Source organism: Felis catus, chromosome B1 (assembly GCF_018350175.1).
Source record: "Felis catus isolate Fca126 chromosome B1, F.catus_Fca126_mat1.0, whole genome shotgun sequence".
Taxonomy (NCBI): domain Eukaryota; kingdom Metazoa; phylum Chordata; class Mammalia; order Carnivora; family Felidae; genus Felis; species Felis catus.
Genome location: NC_058371.1, coordinates 137,697,340 through 137,719,257, shown reverse-complemented (window position 1 = coordinate 137,719,257; position 21,918 = coordinate 137,697,340). Strand labels below are relative to the sequence as shown.

General features: G+C 41.5%; 2 protein-coding genes across 4 annotated transcripts in view; one reads left to right on the top strand and one right to left on the bottom strand.

The window, feature by feature from the left end:
* The window catches only part of ENOPH1 (enolase-phosphatase 1), a 37,830-nt gene extending 20,426 nt beyond the window's left edge, over positions 1 to 17,404 (top strand). For 2 of the 3 annotated variants that reach the window (XM_023252989.2, XM_004001353.6), the window contains exons 2-6: positions 2,504 to 2,605; positions 5,905 to 6,107; positions 8,430 to 8,562; positions 10,415 to 10,538; positions 16,279 to 17,404. In XM_023252989.2, the coding sequence (XP_023108757.1) occupies positions 5,983 to 6,107; positions 8,430 to 8,562; positions 10,415 to 10,538; positions 16,279 to 16,418 (522 nt within the window). In that variant the 5' untranslated portion in view covers positions 2,504 to 2,605; positions 5,905 to 5,982 and the 3' untranslated portion in view covers positions 16,419 to 17,404. The remainder of the gene's footprint in view (positions 1 to 2,503; positions 2,606 to 5,904; positions 6,108 to 8,429; positions 8,563 to 10,414; positions 10,539 to 16,278) is intronic. The other variant, XM_023252987.2, reaches the window with a different exon arrangement.
* Positions 3,416 to 4,813, bottom strand: LOC101088078 (heterogeneous nuclear ribonucleoprotein A3-like). The gene is given in 2 exon segments (XM_045056166.1): positions 3,416 to 3,838; positions 3,840 to 4,813. Coding segments are annotated over 2 exon segments (1,077 nt in total). The 5' UTR covers positions 4,734 to 4,813; the 3' UTR covers positions 3,416 to 3,655.
* Positions 17,405 to 21,918: the final 4,514 nt, after the last annotated feature.

Below are 21,918 nucleotides of genomic sequence, written 5' to 3'. Positions count from 1 at the left end.
AAAATTGAATGACTTTATTTTTACTAGGCCAGGTGAAATTTGAATAATGTGTTATGAAGAGAGGTACACACATCAGCCCTACTCTTCATTTATTTTTCTGTTGAAATGCAGTTGACGTGCAATATTATATTAGTTTCAGGTGTGCAACGTAGTGACTGGACATTTTTTTACATTAGGAAACCCTCACCATAGTAAGTTTAATTACCATCCATAACCATATAAAGTTACTACAGTATTATCGAGTATATTCCCCATGCTCTACTTTATATCCCTGTGACTTACTTATTTTGTAACTGGAAGTTATAAGGGCATTCTGTAAATATTTGAGTAAAGAAATAAGTGAGTGAGGGGCACCTGGGGGGCTCAGTTGGTTGAGCATCCAACTTCGGCTCAGGTCATGATCTCGTGGTTCATAGGTTTGAACCCCACATAGGACTCGCTGCTATTGGTGCAGAACCCCCTTTGGATCCTCTACCCCCCCTTTGCCCCTTCCCTACTTGCGCTGTCTCAAAAATAAATAATAAAAACATTAAAAAAATAAGTGGATGAGTTTAGATAAACAGACTTCTTTTTAAAAAACTTTATTTTTTTATTATTTTTTTTTTAAAAACTTTATTTTTTTTAGAGAGAGACAGAGAGAGCATGCGAGCAATAGAGAGGAGCACGGAAAGAGAGAGAAATTCAAGCAGGCTCCATGCTCTGCACAGAGCCTGATGGAGGACTTTATCTCACAACCCTGGGATCGTGACCTGAGCCAAAATCAAGAGTTGGATGCTCAACCAACTGAGCCACTTAGGTGCCCCTAAATAAACTGACTTCTTTTTTAATGTTTATTTATTTTTGAGACAGAGACAGGGACAAAGAGAGGGAGGCACAGAATCCAAAGTAGGCTCTAGGCTCTGAGCTGTCAGCACAGAGCCTGATATGGGACTTGAACCCATGGACCCTGAGTTCATCACCTGAGCCGAAGTTGGATGCTTAACCAACTGAGCCACCCAAGCACCCCAATAAACTGACTTATTGAGTTCAACTTGATTATACAGTTTTCCTTAAAGTATGAGACCTTCTCTGAATTGTATACTTGGGGTGTACATCATAGAGTATATTAATTTTTCTGTATTTTTTAGAAAAATACAATATTTAGAAAATACTGGTAATTGCTAAGACTCTTGCAGGTTATCATACTCTGGATTGGTACAGCATTCTGCTTATACTCTGCTTGTCTCACCCTTTGCCCCATATCACAAGTTTTTGTTTGCTTGCCATCCTCCTGTCCCCCCACTAAATTCTTAAGCTTTTGGAGAAAAGGGACTCTGATTTATTTTATCTTTTCAATTCCCTTTTCTGTGCCCCACTAGTAGACACTAAAAAAAACAAAAAAACAAAAAAAACTTATTGAATGTACCACATTTACTTTGAAAAGATACATAGACTTGGAACATCTGGGTGGCTCAGTAGGTTAAATGTCAACTCTTGATTTCGGCTCCAGGTCATGATCTCATAGTTTATGGGGTTAAGCCCCGAGTTGGGCTCTGCACTGACAGCATGGAGCCTGCTTAGGATTCTCTCTCTCCCTATCTCTCTGTCCCTCCTCCCATTTGCTCACTCTACTTCTCTCTCAAAATAAATAAACAAAAAAAAAAAAAAAAAAAAAAGAAAAGATACATAAGCTCAGTGGTAAGTAAATAAAAATTTTGACCTAAGAGAAATCATGGTCCTAGTGTATGGATTACCGACAGGGTATTTATTTTTGAATTATTTTGCCCATCACTGTCTTACAGGGTATTCTATAGGTAGTCTGATTACCAAGAAAAAATCATGGTGATCAAATTGTTTTGTTTTTTTTTTTTTTTTTTTTTTGGAATATTTGTCATCCATGGACATGGGCCAAATAGTGTGTGTGTATTGATAACAGCTGTGAGCAAAGTATATTTGATCCCTACCCTCAAGGACCTATGGTCAACAATCTAGTTTAGGAGTCAGTGGACTTTTTCTGTAAAGGGCTGAACAGTAAATGTTTAGACTTTGCGGACCATATGGTCTTGGTTACAGATATTCAACTCTGCCATTGTGGCCCCAAAGTAGCCACTGACAATGCAAGGAAGTGAGAGTGGCTGTGTTCCAATAAAACTTGCTTTACAGGAGCGCCTGGCTGACTCAGTTGGTAGAACATATGACTGTTGATCTTGGGATTGTGAGTTTAAGACCCATGTTGGACATAGAGCTTACTTTAAGAAAAAACAAAAACAAAAACAAAACTTCATTTACAAAAACAGGAGGTAGACTGGATTTGGCCCATGGGCTATAGTTTGCTGACTCGATCTAATTCATTTGTTTCTTGGTCTCTGTTTCTGTTTCACACCTATATCCACAGCAGTAATTTTCATATTTTCAATGGCTTACATGCCACAACTAGCAAAGTGAGATTGTTGAAGAACTTGATCTCATACAAATGACTGAAGCTAATTCTTTTTTTTTTTTTTTTTTAAACTCATTTACCCAGGACATTTTATTTCCTTACATCAAAGAAAATGTTAAAGAGTATCTGCAGACACATTGGGAAGAAGAGGAGTGCCAGCAGGATGTCAGTCTTCTGAGGAAACAGGTTGGGACACTTCTCTTCCATTGCTTCCACATTCCCAAGTGTCTGAGAATTGAGGATGCCTGGAGACTTAGAATGCGCTCTGAGCATATTGTAAAAGAAGCTCTCTGGGCTCACAGGGCATGGCAGTTGCAGTGACTTGCCTGCTTAGGAATTCACAGTACATAATTAAACGGGCAGATCATGGCAGTTCATTGTCTCTACAGTTGCTTCTCTCTGGAGCTATTCCAAAAGCATAAAAATGTCATGTATTTTTAAAACGAAGCTTTTTCTGGGTAGTGTGTAAAAGGTTTTGTGCTGTCTTGTCACATTTTTCATTAATGTCTCCCAGTGACAGCACCTCAGCACCTCATTCTCCACTCTCTTCTGCCTCTTGCTAGGAGCCGTGCCGCCCCCCGCACAGTCCTCCTCGGGCTTCACATCCACACAGCCCTCTAGACCTGTCTCCCTGCTCATGGGCCAGCGTCTGTCTCTTGTGGTGCTCTGCTCTATTCTCCCTCCGGTTTACTGTCCGTTTTTCCCTTCCACATTGTGGAACTGGGAAAGAACTGATTTTTTCCTTTCTTTCTTTCTCTCTTTTTATTTTATTTATTTATTTTTATTTTATTTTTATTGTTTTGAAAAGTTAAAAATTCCTTAATTTTTTTTTCCTGGTACCAGTACCACAATTTACAGGGCAACATACCTGATATAATGTAAAGAAAAAGGCAAAGCTACAACAGAAAGAAGACCTCAGGAATACACATCCAATTGACACTACATTGCATTAATCAATAGCTGCACTTTTTGCCAACTGTGGCTATGACCGTCCTGAACAAGAAGGGTTTCCTGTTGAAGCTGCAGGAACTTTTCTGACTATGGAGCGTCGTTCCTTCTGTGGCAGATTTTTACAGTTCCTCTAATACAGTTGGGACGACTGTCTCAAAGTAACCTGAAGCTTTCCTGACAACTCCTCGCTCTCTCTCCTGCTGAGAACTGTAGCCCTTCTGAAAATTTTTAGAACCTTCTGCTACCGCATCTACCGCTTCCACCACCGGATCCATAACTACCACCTTAGGGACTGCCTGAGCTTCTTCCACCAAAACCGCCCCCCTTCATGGGTCCGTAATTTGATTGCTGTTGTCCCCTATAATTTCCAAAATCGTTACAGTTCCCATTCCCACCACCACCATACTTACCACCTCCAAAATTTCCTCCTTCATTGTAACCATCATATCCGCCACCACCGCCACCATTATCCACCTCCTTGGTTTCCATATCCTGGTCCACCACCACCATAGCCTCCTCCACCTTTAGAACCAGGACCACCACCATAGTTGCCACCATCACCTCCAAATCCATTATATCCACCATCACCTCCTCCATAACTACCCCTGCTGCCACCACCTCCACCACCATAGCCTCTTCTTCCACCAGAGTTTCCACCGTGGCCAAAGTTACCACCACCTCCCAAGTTTCCTCCACAACCCATAAAGTTGCCAGATCCACCTCCACGACCTCTTTGCGATCCAGCAGACCGCATTTCTTGTTTGGAAAAGGCCTTTTCCACTTCACAGTTATGCCCATTAATTGTGTGGTATTTCTGAACAACAGTTGTATCAACTGTATCAGAAGTTACAAAAGCATATCCTCTCTTTGTTCCACTCTGCCTGTCCTCCATAACTTCTGTGGTTTCCATCTTGCCATAGTTTTCAAAGTAGTCTCTCAAATTATATTCTTCTGTATCTTCTTTAATACCACAAACGAAAATTTTCTTCACAGTTAGACGGGTGCCAGGCTTTACAGAATCCTCTTTAGAAACAGCTCTCTTTGGTTCCACTACATGCCCATCAACCTTGTGTGGTCGAGCACACATTGCTACATCCACCTTCTCCACACAAGAGTAAGTCACAGAACCGAAACCTCTGGAACATTTTGTTTGGGGGTCTCTCATCACCACACAGTCTGTAAGTGTGCCCCATTTTTCACAATGTTCTCTTAAACTATCATCTGTAGTTTCAAAGCTGAAATCACCAATAAACAGTTTTCTCAACTGCTCTGGTTCCTTTGGATCATGGCCCTCCTCCCCCCGGTGGTAGCGGCGACGGACAGAGTTGGGCTGGGGGCGACTGGGCGGTGGTTTTACCTCCATTTTGAGACCGGACTCGCCTCTTCCAACTTAAGTTCAATATGGGACTCTTTCTTTCTCTTTCAAACGTTTATTTATTTGACAGAGTGAGAGAGCACACGCACATGCACACGAGGGGGGGGCAGGGGGAGCAAAATGAGGGAGACCGAGGATCCAAAGTGGGCCCTGCATTGAGAGCAGAGAGCCCGATGCGGGGCTCTAACACAAACTGTGAGATCATGACCTGAGCTGAAAGCAAACGTTTAACCTCCTGAGCCACCCAGCCACCCCTCTGTTGTTGCTGCTTTTTTTTTTTTTTCCTTATTAAAATTGCCTCAGTGGCAAAGATCTTATAGGCTGTGCAGGGTGAACTCTGGCAGTTACTTTCTAGTTAGTTTTCTACATCGGGCAATGTGGAACGCTCTGGAAATGTTTTAATGGTTGAATTTGGGATTGGACGTACAGTCCCTTCCTTTGGGCCGTGGAGTATTTGGGTTTGTTAAATATTCTAGATAACTCAGGGTTCGTCTGAAACTCCCCTCCCTCAGCTTTGTCTTGTCTTACAACTCTTGTTGTTGAAACATACATACATATTCCCCCATTGTAGCGTATAAATCATTGGAATATGCTTACTCACAGTCATTGTTCTAAATAGCTGTTAGGGTTTTGTTTTTTGTTTTTTTTTTTTGCAAAGAAAAAATTCCTTTCATATTGACAGATACCGAAAAAGAACCAACCCCAGACATTGCTTTGCTAGCTTCTTTTAATTGAATTCCAGGCAGAAACGGATTTTGTTGAGATTTTGTTTCTTCCTCAGTTCATTATAGTGCAGAAAAAATGATCAGATGTAATTAAAGTCCTGGTTTGTTGATCCCAGTAAGTGAATCAACACACTGGGTCTTACTATATCATTTTACCATTGTATGCTGTGTCTTTTCTCATGTACAACATGCCTCTTGATTTAAATTTCAGCTTTAGCAATATAGGAAAGGTAATGTAAATTCATTAATTAGAATCCACTTTTCCTTTAGGAATCGTTCACTATCCTCCTCCAAAGTGTAAGACACTTTAATTTGTCACAGTGCTAGGTGCTAATGATAGTTGGAGAAAATTGTTCAGCTTGGTTTTCAGGTCTCATTTTAAGTGATCTTTTTAAAAATAAGTCCGAACCAAACGTCTTGTTTACGACTTCAAGGCTGAAGAGGATTCCCACCTGGATGGGGCTGTTCCCATCCCTGCTGCATCTGGGAATGGAGCAGATGACCTGCAGCAGATGATCCAGGCCGTGGTGGATAACGTGCGCTGGCAGATGTCTCTGGATCGAAAGACCACGGCGCTGAAACAGCTGCAGGGCCACATGTGGAGGGCGGCTTTTGCAGCTGGGCGCATGAAAGCAGAGTATGTAACTCAAAACATTTCACCAGCCCCAAAACCGAATGCGTTTTCCACTGGTCCTCTCTGTCCAGTGTTCATTGTGTGATTTATAAAATAGATAAAGTCAACATTCTTTTTATTTTAACAAGTGAGGGTTTGTTTTGTTTGTTTCAGAGCCGGGGGAAAGCCTTCCATCCGGCTCAATTCCCCAGACCAGCATGCCTGGCTTTGTGGGATGGCCGAAGGACTTTTTATCCCAGTGTAAAACAGCTTCCTAGAAGATGGTGACTTCCTTGAACTAAGTCCTGTTTGATCCTTAGCATACGAGTGGCGGCACTGTCGGGCTATGTCTCAGGACTGTTCAATCACTTGCTTTCTGCTCTGTTAGAGGAGAAAGATGGGTGCCATTATTTACGTGTTACTTTGGGGTTACTCAGGGTGTTAGGAGTACCACCCTGACTGGAGTCTTGGCTGTGGTGTTCTGGGAGCGCTCCTGCCAAAGGAGACAGGGAGTCCTGTATTGCTCAGAAATTTTTTTTTTTTCAATATTTTATTTTTAAGTAATCTCTACATCCGATGTAGGGCTGAAACTTAGAACCTTAAGAGCAAGAAGCTCATGCTCTACTGACTGAACCAGCCAGGCACCCTGCTAAGAAATTCTTTTTTAAGTTTATTTATTTTGAGAGACAGTGAGAACGGGGGAGGGGCAGAGAGAGGGAGAGAAAGAATCCCAGGCAGGCTCCACACTGTCAGTACGGAGGCAGATTTGGGGCTTGAACCCACGAACCATGAGATCATGAGTTGAACTGAAATCAAGAGTCAGACACTCAACTGACTGAGCTACCCAGGTGCCCAAGAAATTCTTAGACACTGCCAACTAAGGGTTTTAGGCCATTGCCTCATGTAAACCCTAAGATCCAAGTCTACTTCTAGCTGTTGTATTTCTTTTGTTTTTCTGTCAAATGAGATACAATACCTTTATGTACTTTACAAGGGGCTTCCACTTTTTAAAGGCTGCATTAGAATTTCCAGATAGGCCGGGGAGCCTGGGTGGCTCAGTCTGTTAAGCGTCCAACTTCGGCTCAGGTCATGATCTCACAGTTCGTGGGTTTGAGCCCCGCGTCGGGCTCTGTGCCGACAGCTCAGAGCCTGGAGCCTGCTTCTGATTCTGTGTCTCCCTCTCTGTCTGCCTCTCCCCTGCTCATGCTGTCTCTTTCTGTCTCTCAAAAACAAATGTAAAAAAAAATTTTTTTTTTTAAATAAAAAATAAAAAAAAAAAGAATTTCCAGATCGGCCAGTGATCTGGGAATGTCTGCTGGTTCACTTTGTAAAACACAAGAGTGGAGCCAGGAGAGAATGCTTGAAGTAGTTAGTCCTTTCTTCTCTTGGTCTGGTTTACTTAATTATAAGAACCAGAGACGTGAAATAAGTTCTCTTAGACTTCTAAGCCCTGCATTGGCAACGTGAAAGAAATCCTGTCTCTAGGAGTATAAAGTAATGCACAAAGTAACCCATAATTATGTATACTGGTTTTGAACTAGTTGATCTCTTTCCTTCAATTAATATTACATATTAAGCTGTTTTATCCAGTAGGAGACTTCTCTGACATTTTCCAGTTAATCTTTTAGAGATGACTGGTTCCACATTCCAAGTTCCTTGTGCTTCTCTTTGCACCTATTTCCTGCGATATTATTTCCACCACCGGATAGGGAAGACCTTGTGGAATGGGTAAGCAGGACTTAGTGTCAGGAATCAAAAGCTAGACACTGCTGACCTGCTAATGTGGGATGGTACAGGTCTCTTAACTGGCTTATTTTGTAATTTTTTTTCTATAGAGTAAAACTTTAGGTTTTCTTAGTTCTCAAGAAGTGAAGTTCCATTTTCTAGCTGATCAGATATTAATAGCTTTGAACCCGCAAATGTTTTTCTTTTAATTGTTTGGAAGCACATCTTTTTAAAGGCATTGCCATGCTTTGTGAAGACACACTGGACATAATTTAACCTTTTCTTGTCATGGATTACATCAAAGATTCCATGATTGTTATTTGCTTTTTGGAGTTCCTTGGGAACTTTAAAAAACACTGTTATTTCATCCCTTATTTGTAATCACTATTTACTGTCATTAGTGTGGCTGTCTGCCCAAAACTGTCCTCTCCACCTAAGTTGTTGCTTCTAATCCACTGTGATCCTGAATCTCCAGTGACAGGCTTATCAGACCGGACTCGAAGTCTCTTGGAGGTGCTTCTCATGGGCACAAATAGAGAAACTTGTTCCAACTATTTTGCCTGGTTTTCATCTGGTTGAATAATGTGTTCCCTCACTTGACCTTGGTGGTCTTCCCTCCAGGTTCTTTGAAGATGTAGTTCCAGCAGTCAGGAAATGGAGAGAGGCTGGAATGAAGGTGTATATCTATTCTTCAGGGAGTGTAGAGGCCCAGAAGCTATTATTTGGGCATTCTACAGAGGGAGATATTCTTGAGGTAGGTTAACTGAGTAGGTTACTTTGTTTTTTGACACTATCAAAGCATGAAATAAAGAATCTTAAAGGAATATTCTACAGTTATAAGCTAAATCAACAATCAGATCATTGCATGCATATATGCTAAGCAGGTGGTAAAGAGACGTGGATAAACTGGAGAATACATTCGAAGGAAGGATAAACTGTTTCTGTGGAGCCAGTCTTGGCATTGGAGGTTCTTAAGCTATTGTGAATAGCGATCACCTGGGAGTCTGTTAAAAGTGTAGATCCCTGGGCCATGCTTCCTAGCAGATCTGAATTGGCAGGTCTGGGATGGGGTCAGGAATATATAAATGTATATTATATATAGATGTATATGTAATACAGCTAATAAGATAGGAGCTGGCTTATAAATCAGCTACCTTGCCAACATCAGAAAATTGTCAACTCAGAGGACACTAATGGCCCGCTTCTTTTGGTTGTTTAAAGTCAGGTAAGTGGTCCATAGTGGCACATACCCCATCCAAACACAGGCACACATAAACTTCTTTCATGAAGCAGAGTGCAGTGTGGGTTCATTTGTTTCTGGCGATTTGGAGAGACATTTCAGAAATTTCATTCTCTGTAAGAGAGAACTGGGCATGTTATTGAAGAGTGATACGTGCAGGCCACCTATTACGTTTCTTGTAGATGAGACAATTCCTGCCTGCTCCCCTGTCCCACCATCCCTACACCTTCTGGAGGATACGGTGGTCAGTGGAAGAAGGCAGGGCGTTTAGGACCTGAAAAAGAAATGCCAGCTAACCAAATACAGGCTGAATGTAGTGATATATAGTAGGTCATCCAGCCAGCTATCTTTTAACAAGTATTCATTGAGTCTCTACTGTGCACAGAGAATACTTTGGCTTTGGAGGTTGTCATATTCTCATTTTAGTACTTCCCTGTGTTTTAGTTTAAATCAAATATTAAGTCAGGAATAAAACCCTTGCATTATTGGTGTACAGATATCTGTATCTCTGATTACAGATGTAAACTACCGTTTTGCTCTCTAGTGGAACAGACATTAAGGTGATAGTAGATAAGACACAGTAATTACTGAATTCAATAATAAAAAAGTACTAAGTGAGGCAGACTTGAGAAAGAAAAAATCTATAAAACCGATCTTAACTTTTTAAAAGTTTTAAAAAAATCATAGTATTAATATTACCTTAATTTGTCTTTGAGTGTTGTTAGGCTTGTTTTTAGTTTGTGAAAAGTTCTGACAGTATTCAAAGTATCACATAATAGCTGATCCTAAATGTGGACTTATTTTGGTTCATGTTAGTTAAATAAGCAAGTTACATATTTTTATCCCAGTTATCTTTAAGACAGGAAGGATATATTTACTAGCTCTTGGGTAGAATTTCAAAATGTAAAAAATGGAAGTTTCTTGAAAGTTAAGTAACAGCTTATTAGTGAGACAGGTTAGAGAGATCTGTTCATTCTGGGATCAGAGGACAATGTTCAGGACCTGTCATCAGGAGTGAAACCCAGTCCAATAAGTAGTTTTTGAGTATAAATGGGGTTTTAAGGATAGAAAGTAGGGCATGTGTGTTTTAAAAGATTTTGGATATAAAATTAATGCTTCTCAAAGAAAACTAAGTAAATTAAAACATGATCTTATATACATTGAATTGTTTACTTCTTCCAAATGTTTATTTCTATAAAATCTTACCTTATGTTTTCTTTCTGTAGCCTCCATAAGGCTTTCAGGGATTATTTACTGAGGGGACGAAATCACTATGATTGTTACGTATCTCCGAGAAAATGGAAAGACAAAGGAGTTGGGTTGCAAGTGTATTTATGACGTCAGTCTTTTCTTTCCCTTTGTGCAGCTTGTTGATGGTCACTTTGATACCAAGATTGGACACAAAGTGGAGAGTGAGAGTTACCGAAAGATTGCAAACAGCATTGGGTGCTCAACCAACAACATCTTGTTTTTGACAGATGTTACTCTAGGTGAGTAATTGGACTCCTTTTTTTTTTTTTTTGACAGAGAGAGAGAAAGCACATGCAGGCATGAGACGGGGGGCAGGGCTGTGGTTAGGAGAGGGGGAGAAAAAGAATCCCAAGCAGGCTTCTCACTGTCAGCGCAGAGCCTGATGTGGGGCTCGAACTGTCAAACCGTGAGAGATCATGACCTGAGCCAAAATCAAGAGTTAAGACACTTACCCGGCTGAACTCCCCAGGTGCCCCGAGTAATCTGACTTCTGTTGTATACTCCAGGGTAAGTGCCGGGCCTGGCACTGCAAACACGTGGCCTCTGTAAAGAAAGTTTGTGTGGATCCTCAAAAAATGAAACAGGTTTATAAAAGGGAGCAGTGAATCAAATGACCCATGTTTCTCTCCATTTACCCTTCCTTGGGGGTTATGCGTGGGCAAGTGGTACTGGAAAGACTAGATCTTCTCACTGTAACTCTTATCCATGGTCTCCCACCCATCCTTCTGTATATACACACACATGGATGAAATGGCAAAATAACAAAGGACAACTTAAGGGGTGTCACTGGGTGATGGAGCATGCAGATGCGAGTATGAGGGTAGGTGCATGGTGAGGGACATCAGCTTACAGTAGACGTGATCATATGTATTTAACAGCACTGAGATGAGCTATGCACACTCAGAAAAATACCAAAAAAAGAAACAAAAAGCTAGAGGGGAGGAGAACTCTGAATGGTTTGAGAGCTTTTGTGTCATTCTTGTTCCAGTTGATAAGCACATCCCCCTGGTGACTAGGAGCCTTCTCTCCACCTTCCCTCAGGTGACCCCAGTCCCCAGGCACCCGTCATGCTCTGAACCTCAGGACTTTCTTGGCATGATCCACCTGTTTAAAGATACACATCTTTTTTACCCATTATAATAGTACTTTATTATATGGGGTACGTTAGCCAGATGCATTATTATTTTAAGGATTGAATCCACGTAACAGTATATACTGTACCGTACTGGTAATATAAGTGACTTCAAGAGTACTTTGGGTCAGAATAGAAAGCTCACACTCCAGTTTCTGTGTACGAATGTAGATCCTCTAGAGATTTACAGAAGGAAACGGTAGTGAATGAGGAAACAACTAGTGGCAGGTGAAGAGATAGTGGGTGCTGGGGGAAGGTTGGTCTCTGGTTGTTCTGTGAAAGCCTCTGCTTGGTAAGACTTGCCCAGACGCCTTCACCTGGTGCCAGCTGTTGATTGCATGCTCATTGTCCTTAGAGTTTGTGCGTCTTCCAGGGGGCCTAATTTTGGTGTGTTTATAATTGCACCTGTATTTGAAGGCTTTTTTTTTTTTTTTTTTAAGATTTATTTATTTTTGAGAGAGAGAGTACAAGTGGGGAAGGGCAAAGAGAGAGGGAGGACAGGATCCGAAGCGGGCTCTGCACTGACAGCAGTGAGCTAGATGCGGGGCTCGAACTCATGAGCCGCAAGATCGTGACCTGAGGTGAAGTCGGACGCTCAACTGACTGAGCCACCCAGGTGCCCCATCTTTTTTTTTTTTTTTAATGTTTTTTTATCTTTGAGAGAGAGAGACAGCCTGAGCGGGGGGCGGGGGGGACAGAAGATCTGAAACAGGCTCCCTCTTTGATAGCTGTGAGTCTGATGCAGAACTTGAAACTCATGAGCCTTGAGATGATCTGAGCTGAAGTCAGATGCTCAACCGACTGAGACACCCAGGTGCCCCGAGGGCAGTTCTTTATATTTGTTTCTTCTGTTTACCTTGGATTGGAAGTTTCATGTTCCGTTTATCCCCAGAGCAGGACTTTGTGTATTGTGTGGCTGTCCTGACACACTGTTCCCCAGCAGGCTGGGAAGGGCGTCAGGGAGAAGAGGTGCAGGGCTGGGTGCTCTCTTGCCTAGTTGGCCGTGTGACTCCAGAGCCCCTCGACGGCAGCTACAATAGTCTGCAGGCCAAATCCCTCTCTCTAGTCCTTTGAGAAACCCCCACCCACTAAGACTTTCAGAGATAGGGCCCAAAGGCAAACCCAAGCTGCTGACAGAGGTATCTTAGCAGAAGTGTGTATGAGCTGTATTCTCTCTCTGCTGCCGACCCTCCAGCTTTTGGTCTGTTCTGTTAGGCAAGAGTTACAGGTATCTAAGCAAGTACTAATTTGCTAAGCGGTTTTAAAAAAATCCTAACCAGCATAGATCACATATAATGCCTTCCAAAAGTTATAATAATGCTTTCTAGAGAAAGAGGAACTTAATTTTACCTAGCATGCGGTAGACATATAGTAATTGTTAATATTTCTGTTAAATTTTAAGCCTTGGTGAATGTAGACTGAAATTTTGATCCAGGTGGATGGTACCAGATCACAGCCATTTGTTATCTCGAGTTTGAAAACTCAGCAGATGTGGGGATCAGCCTCTGTCTTGCATATCCTGGCTTGGGTCAGTTCCAAGTCCAAGGGTTCCTACAAACTGTTGTCTTGTTTTTCCCTATCCTGGAAAACTTTACATTTACTGCTTGACTGCACCAAGGGAGAAGAGAGACAGATGTTTCAACGTTTGCTGTGTAACTAGGTAGCCAGGCCACATAAATGTACCATCGACAAGTATCAACCTTGATAACAGCCATTTTACCCGGTTTCTCCCCCCAGACTATAAATATACTATAAATATTCACCTATCTTATTTCTGTACAGAAACTTCTTCCGATTTAAAGTTATGATTTACCTTCTTTTAAGAATGGTTTTTGGGGACTTAGAGTGGTGGGGTGGGGAGGTTGCTCTACCGTCTACACAGGTTAAGGGTATGAAAGCCAGCAGTTTCTGTGAGGAATGATAATTTGAATACCTTTTATTTTGCTTTGTTCCTTATGGAAAGGAGATAGGCCCTGCTCTGCTGAGGTTAGCTGGTTTAATCTGTGAATTGCTTTTCTGTCATTCATATAAATGAATGGTTTGCCTTCTATTTAATTTCCTAGCAGTTTGGATGATAAGTTTCTGCCGGCTTAGCATCAGAGATCTGCTTTGTGGCTGGAGCTCCGCATGGAGTCTGTCTCGAGCATTCTGGGATTGAATGTGTTATGATCCCCAGACTTTCCCCCCTCCCTCACTTTATGGTTACTATTAATAATTATAATCCCTGCCCTAGTAAGATCACATATAGGTTCTTCATAGTCTTGTCTGTAGCCACATTTTTTTTCTAGTTGTTATCATAGTACATCTATAATTTTATGTCTTTTCTCTTTTCACTGAAGCGATTTCCTTAGGCTGCAGTCCCAGAAACTATTCTTAACTTTAGCGAATAGAGATAATCCCCAAGTTGGCCTCAAAACAAAATTGACTTTCTCCAAGGCCTCTGCACGGAGGTTTTGTTCTTGTCCCTCATCTTCTGCCAGCTCCACACCCAGTGAAGCAGTAGGGCCAGAACTGGGCTCATGTGTAGCTGGGATGCGGCCAGGCAGCTGGCTGCTTGCCTTGTTCTTTTCTGTTATTTCTGATCCTGTGTTTTTGGTACCACATGCCCAGACTCCACTGCCAAGACAGAATGGAAGACTAACTATTTGGTATCCCAAATAAGATCCAAGTATGAAAAAGAGACCTTGAAAGGCTTTTTCCTCTTGGAGGAAAGGAAGGAGGCCCAGGGTTTCAAGTCAATATTGTGCCAACAGGGCAAACAGATGCACAAGGACAACACTTGCCCCATGGTGATGCCGGTAAGAGGCTGAATGTGCAAAAGTCATTGGCTAGTGTCAGGTCCCACGTGGATCGTGGATTGTGATGGCTCAACTCAGTTGAGATCCTGGGTTGCTAGTCAAGAGGAAAGCTTTGCTTGAGGCAGTCAGGCTGGGAACTGGGGGTGAAGGGGTCTGCAGAGTTTGCCTGAGGATGGGATTTCCACACGAAGAGGGGATTGTTGAGCACTTTGTTTGCTCTGGGAAGTGACAGCCCTTTCACAGGAAGAGCAGAAGGTGGACATGGAAGAGATGGCTCTGCCCCATTCACTCCCTCTGGGAGCTTCTTACTCGCTCTGCACTGTTGCCCTGTAACCCATTTTGATGGTGCAACTGTTTTCCAAATGATAGGAAATGACTGTGGTTTCGTATTACACCAAATCTAAACTCCATAGAATGTGTTTCAGATTCTTCACCAGTTTTGCTCTGTCTGACCTGTGTGCTGTCTCCCACACTCATTCGCTCTATTCTTCCAATATTTATACATGGCTTTATGTCTGCCCAGAATGCCTCCTCTCTTGCCAGTTTTCTTTCCTTGAGACTTCTGATCAAAACTTACCCTGTGTGCTCAGAAGTCAGTCATTTGTTAAATTGCAGATCCTAATTCAGTAGTTCCATGTTGGGGACTTGAGATTCTGCATTTCTAACAAGCTTCCAGGTGGTTGCCCCACTATAAGTACATAGACCACACTTGGAGTAGTATTGCTGTAGAGCAGGAGTTGGCAAGCTTGCTCCGTAAAGGGCCAGTGGTGTATTTTAGGCTTTGCAGGCCCTACAGCCTTTGTTTCTACTCTTAAAACTCTGTCCTGGGAGTGGAAAAGCAGCCATAGACAATGCACGAATGAATGGGCATGGCTGTGTTCTAATAAAACTTTATTTACAGAAGCAGGTGGTAGGTCATAATTTTTTCGCCCTTGTTCTAGAGCAGAGACCATAGAGTCAGGTTGACACTTTGAAACGTTAGCTCTGCCACTTGCTAGCTCTCACTTTCCGTGTCTGTAGAATAGGGATAGTAATACTAACTACCTCAGGGTTGTTGTGAAGATTTAAATGAGAATGGGAGCTCCATGAAGACAGGAGCTTTGTTTTGTTCATATGTCTGTTCCTAGAATAGTACTTGGCACATAGTAGGTGCTAAACTAATATAAGGTATTAGCTGTTATCTTTCACATGGAAACAATGGAGAGAGGACTGTAACCCAAGGCATATTAGAGATGTTTCCTGCTATACCTAGCTCACCTAGTTTCATTTTACTAGTCCTATTTTCACTTCTGTCCACATGCAGTCACTGATCGTAAGGTACTCACTAAGTCTAATGAGAAGAGAGACAACAGATAATAACATGTCAATTCATATAGTCATGAGAGAGCTAAATACAAGGTGTTAAAGGAGCACATGGGATGCTCTAATACACATGGTAGGAATCTTATCTGGAAGATAAGATATCTTATCTGGAAGATATCTTATCTGGAAGATATCTTATCTGGAAGATAAGATATTTGAGCTGAATTTTGAAGAGTAGCAATTTTCCAAGCAAGTGACAGCAGGAATTTTGGCCTGATTGAATCATGGGCTTCCATTTGTCCCATCTCTGCCTAACTGGTATTATTACGGACAGCCTGCCTTTTGGGAAACCCTCAGTTTTATGTGGGACTGATGAGAGGGAATGGAGGAGAGTCGTGGACAGAACATGGCCTTTACCTTCTGCATTCATAAGTACTTAATAAAAGCTCGGAAGTCTAGGGCGCGCTATACACTATACACTGGGGCAGGGAAGTCTAAACCATTCTAGTCTGTCAGGTATAGTTTTATAGTAAGAATAAAAAAAAAAGCAACTCTATTATGGAAACATTGAAAGTTACATAAAAGAGAATAATGTGGCCAGACCCCCATGTTGCCAACTTCTAGCTTCAACAGTGATCAAATCAGGGCCAAACCTGTTTCCTAGTTTTCCACATCTCGCTAATTACTTTGAAGCAAATCTCAGACATCATATTGTGATGTCTCTGACACATACTTTGATTTTCACAGAGGCCAGTGCTGCTGAGGAAGCAGATGTTCATGTCGCTGTGGTGGTGAGACCCGGCAATGCGGGACTGACGGATGATGAAAAGACTTACTACAGCCTCATCACATCCTTCAGCGAACTGTACCTGCCTTCCTCAACCTAGAGGACAACTCATAGGGAAGACCAGCCTGTCTTCACAGAGTCGTCCCTGTAGTCTAGTTGTATTCCAATGGTAAAAGTAACTTACTTAAAAAAGACATATATACACACACACAGGTACGCGCGTGTATATATGTGTATGTTTAAATTGCCTTCCACGGGCACATAAGTGAAAAAAAAGTCTCAGTTCAGTGAAAAGGAAACTTATTTAAAGATGCTTTCTATGTAGAAATTGTTTGAAACCACAACCCTAACCCCAACTGAAAGCAAACTATAGCTGATAGAAGAATTACTGCAGTGTAAATCACACGTGTTAGGTTTATCAAATCGTGTACCAACATGGAAAGGTAGGGTTGAGAAATTATTCAGAAGCCTTGTTATTTTAAAAACTGGAAGTGTTTCACAGACTTACTCCTAATAATAATTCATTCCCCTTTCGAATTATAAGTTAGAAGATTGCGACAGCTGAATTTCAAAGTATTAGCCTCCTTCTCTACAGAAGTCAAAGCCATTTGTTTCTGCTCCAAAAGACAGCAAACCTGGGAAAGGAAACTCATTTGAGTCTTGATGACGCAAGCATCCATTACCAAGGAAACTTGCTCATCATTGTGGTGGCCCCAGCAAACGGTTGCCTTACCAATGATAAAGGTGCATTGATGTAACAGCTAAAATAGGAATGTGGTTCTTAATGTTTAACAGAATAGCACTAATCCTGCCGGTTGTTATCATCATACGTTTTCTGGTTGCCTTTCTAACTACTTTTTAGCAGTTTGAGAATATATGTTGCTCTTTACTATTGAAAAGCAAAAGGTTTACTGAAATCATTCTGTAAGACCCTTCTAGAAGAGCCCTAATAATGTAATATTTTCCTCTGAAATGGATATGAAGAGTGTAAATTTTATAACAGCATTATTTATCCTGGTTCAATCCTAATGGGATGTCATGTCAATTTCATGTTGTGATTAATAAAAACATTTTCTTCTTCACTCAGTTTTGCGTAGGTTCCTGAACCATGCCACCTATTGCCGTAAGCAAAAGAGAAACTGAAGAGAGATTGAAAAAATAAGAACTGGTTTTTGCCTGAATCTTGTGGATGGGAGGTGTGTGTGTGTTGTGTGTGTATTTTAATGCATTGCCCGTGAAAAGTCATTGACTACTATTTGAGTTATATACACATACATGACCTCACTGGTTATAATTCCACTTGGATAGTAAGCATTCATGTTATGAGTGGGTTTTCTTAGATTTTTGAGACTCTTACGTTTGAGGTATATAAAATAATGTTAGAAGGAGGCAAGTATTCTCTTAATTAAGAAAAGCTGTAATGAATCCTGGAGGAATAATTTTGGAAATGCTTTGAATAAGAAAAAGATTACAAATATGAGAGGACAGGGAATATAAAAGATTTTATGTTGATAATTTTTATCTTCCAGTAACTAATTAAAGAAGTCTAAGGACTATGAAAATATAGAAGGGTAATAAAAGGGAAATTAGTTTAAGTAAATTTTAGAAATGGTAGTAATTTGTAAATGATAAAGCTACAAATGACAATAAAAGGATGAACTTCCTACAGTTTTTGAAAAAGCTCATGAGAAGATGACAGGTAAGATGTCTCTTAATGCCAGTAAAGGAATAGTTGGAAAAGTAAGGAAGAAATGAGAGAAAATTATGCACCAGAGTCTAGATGACAAAGGAATTAAAGGAAAAGGGTGTTCACTATGTAGCTGACAGAGAGTTGGGGTGGAGAGGTTAGTCTGTTTGGACTGCTCTAACAAAATCCCAGGACTTGGGTGGCTTATAAACAAAATTTTATTTCTCACAATTCTGGAGGCTGAGAAGTCTAAGATCCCAGTGCTGGCAAATTCCTTGTCTGGTGAGAGCCCATTTCCTCACAGACCAAGGTCGTTTTCCTGTAACCTCATGTGGTGGAAGGGCAAAGGGGCATTCTTGGGCTACTTTTTTTTTTTTTTTAACTGTTTACTTACTTATTTTGAGAGAGAGTGTGTGAGCAGAGAAGGGGCAGAGAGAGAGAGGGAGAGAGGGAATCCCTAATAGGCTTCAAGCTGTCAGCACAGAGCCCGACGTGGGGCTCGTTCCCACAAACCGTGAGATCATGACTTGAACTGGAATCAAGACTTGGACGCTTAACCGATTGAGCCACCCAGGTACCTTGGGGTACTTTTAAAAGGGCGCTAATCTGGGCTGCCACGCTGGCTCAGTTGGTAGAGCATGAGACTCGATCTCAGGGTGGTGTGTGGGAGTCCCACGTTGGGCATAGAGATTGCTTTAAGATATATACATACATAAGGGTGCAAATTCTATCCTTGGGCTCCACCAAAGGCCCCACCTCCAAATACCATCAATTTGGGGGTTAGATTTCAACATACAGATTTTGAGGGGACACAGATACTCAGTCTACAGCAAGAAGCATTTCTTGTCCATGATGAAAAGGGTACCAGAAAAACTATAATTCATTTTGAGTAATTGAGGGTGGAAATAGATTCAGGAATAAAGAGAAAGTTCCAATATTAGATTGAGTTTGTCAAAGGGGCAAGTGAAAGGAAGGGAAAAAGATGAGTGGAATATTTCTTAGACCCTAAGAAACTCATTCACAGTTAAATGTGATGGAAAAAAGACCTTAGGAAGAACTTGAGGTATAAAGTAGATAGGTCATGAGGGAGGAAACTGCCTAGGAAGAAGATAGGTAGATGGTGCATCCGTAAGGTCCTTACGTAAGGATGGTCCTTAGTAAGGGAAGGAGGAAAAATATCACCTCTGGAATATCCAAGAAGAGAACAAATGCACTAAATTTTGTCAACATTTTGTTTGCGGAGAATGTAGGAAACAAAGACCTCTTAAAACTGTGGCCCTTTTTATTCCTGTTAATTCACATCTACCTCAGTCGTGCTCTTTCTCACAATGGCACTGATTTCCAGTCTTGGATCAAAACTCAAGTTGATTTCCTAAAGTTTTTTTTTTTTTTTTTTTTTTTTTTTTTTAAGATTTTCTTTTCAGTTTATTTTGAGAGTGAGAAAGCGAGAGAGTGCAAGTGGGGGAGGGGCAGAGAGAGAGAGAGAGAGAGAGAGAGAGAGAAAGAAAGAGAGAATCCCAAGCAGGCTCTGCACTGCCATTGCAGAGCCTGATGGAGCTCCAACTATGAGATATGACCTGAGCCGAAATCAAGAGTCTGATGCTTAACTGACTGAGCCTCCCAGGTGCCCCTAAAGATTTTAAAGTACTCTGCAGCCAACGTAAGGCTTGAACTCAACCCGGAGATGGAGTCACAAGCTCTACTGACTAAGCCAACCAGGCATCCCAAAAACCTAAATTGATTTCTTAGAAGGGAATCCTCAGACAAAGGGGCTTCTCTAATCTTATCAGCATTTCTGGAGTATCAGGGCTTCTTGGCTTGGCTTCCTGGAAGACTAGCCTTAGTTGCTAACTCTAACCGATGCCCAGTTTAGAATTGCACAAAGATTGAGAGCCACTGGCATAATGCAGAGAAAAATGCACAGCAGCCTTTGCCCAGCAGATGGTGCTGTTGACCCAGAGACCCTGTCAAGTGTGAGGCCACCAGATAGATACAGCAGATGGAGCTAAGAGGTGGCATTTAGAGAGAATAACGAGTATAGTTCATTATCTTTAAAAGCCTGTAGCATGATGTTGCAAGAGTCAGAATAGTTTGGAAAAAATGGCAATAATCCTGAATGAAATCCACCCACTAACATTCCTCTTCTCCTTTTATTCCGCAAGTCACATAAAAAAACAAAAGCCCAAAATGGTCATTTTTGGATAGCTAGTTTTTCCAGTGGTAGTGTTAAAAATAACTTGTTTTCAGGTTTTTAAAATTCCTATCAGAGTACCAAGTTGAATATAATATGTGCCCAATTTATTATCCCACCACTTGAGCCCCAGATGGGGAAGAATAATTTGCAGTTTTTGCTAACACATCAGAGTAACCAAGAGAAGTAGAATTCACCTTCCTTGCCCAAGTTACTTAGATTTAGGCCAAGTTATTCATTCAGATATTGATAGGTATGTGTTAAAAATATATATATGTGTGTGTGTGTTGGGGGGGGGGGTGAATGCATGCATAAAAGAAATCCTGGGGGAGAAATGCATGAACTGTTAACATTTGTTCGATTTAAGGGCATCTATATTGTACCCTGGATCTGCTGTCAGGGGTCAAAGTCCGGTCCTACTCTGCAGGTACATCCGTCCTTGGGGGAGGCAGGCTATAAACAGTGAACAACAACAAAGCCACGAGATGTGGCCACATAAGAAGAGTCTGTTGATAGAGAGCCTAGGCAGAGCTCTTGGTTTCCAGTATTAGGGAACAGGCTAAGGAGAGAAGCCAGCAAAGGAGATACGAAAGGATTGGGCATCAAGGAACGGAAACCAAGAGAGTGACAGGACAGTCCAACGAAGAAGGCAGTGCTCAGATGCTCAAATGCTGGTAAGAGTTCAAGTAAGTTGTGAACAGCAGTGGTCCTTGGATGAGACAGGTGCAGTCTCGAGTGGTGGGAACAAAAATTAAGTTGAGAAGGGAATGTGAAGCCAAAGGTTTATCCATTTTGTTTGTATCAGTTCTGTTTTCAAAGAACCAACTTTCGGCTTTATTGAGTCTCTATTTTATTTATCTCCACTCTAATCTTTCTTTCCTTCTGTTTGCTTAGCATTTAGTTTGCTCTTGGCCGGTTCCTTCAGGTGGGAGATTAGGTTATTGCTTTGAGATCTTTCTTCTTTTTCAAGGTAGTCCTAGCTTTATATTTGTCTCCCAGCACTGTTTTCACCCGCCTCCCATAGGTTTGGTATGTTGTGTTTTGGTTTTCATTGTCTCAAAGTGTTTTCTAGTTTTTTTCTTTAGGTTTATTTATTTATTTTGAGAGAGAGAGCAAGAGAGTGCGTGCATACACAGTGTGTATAAGGGAGGGGCAGAGAGGGAGAGAATCCCAGGCAGGCTCCTCTCTGTTAGTGCAGAGCCAGACGTGGGGCTCTGTCTCACAAACCATGAGATCGTGACCTGAGTCGAGATCAAAAGTTGGACACATACCCAACTGAGCCACCCAGGCACCCCTCAAAGTGTTTTCTTTCTTTTTTAAAAAATGAATATATATATTTAAAGTTAGAGAGAGAGAGGGAGACACAGAATCCAATGCAGGCTCCAGGCTCCAAGCTGTCAGCACAGAGCCCAAGTTGGGGCTCGAACTCACCAACTGTGAGATCATCACCTGAGCCCAAGTCAGATGCTCAACTGACTGAGCCACCCAGGTGCCCCCCTCAAAGTGTTTTCTAATTTCCCTTGTGATTTCATCTTTGACCCATTAGTTATTGAAGAGTGTGTTGTCTAAGTTCCACGTATTTCTGAATTTTCTAAATTTCCTTCTGTTATTGATTTCTCATTTCATGCCACTTACTTAGTGAACATACTTTGTGTGATTTTGATCGTTTAAAATGTATTGAGATTTGTTTTGTGGCCTAACATATGGTCTGTACTGGAGAAT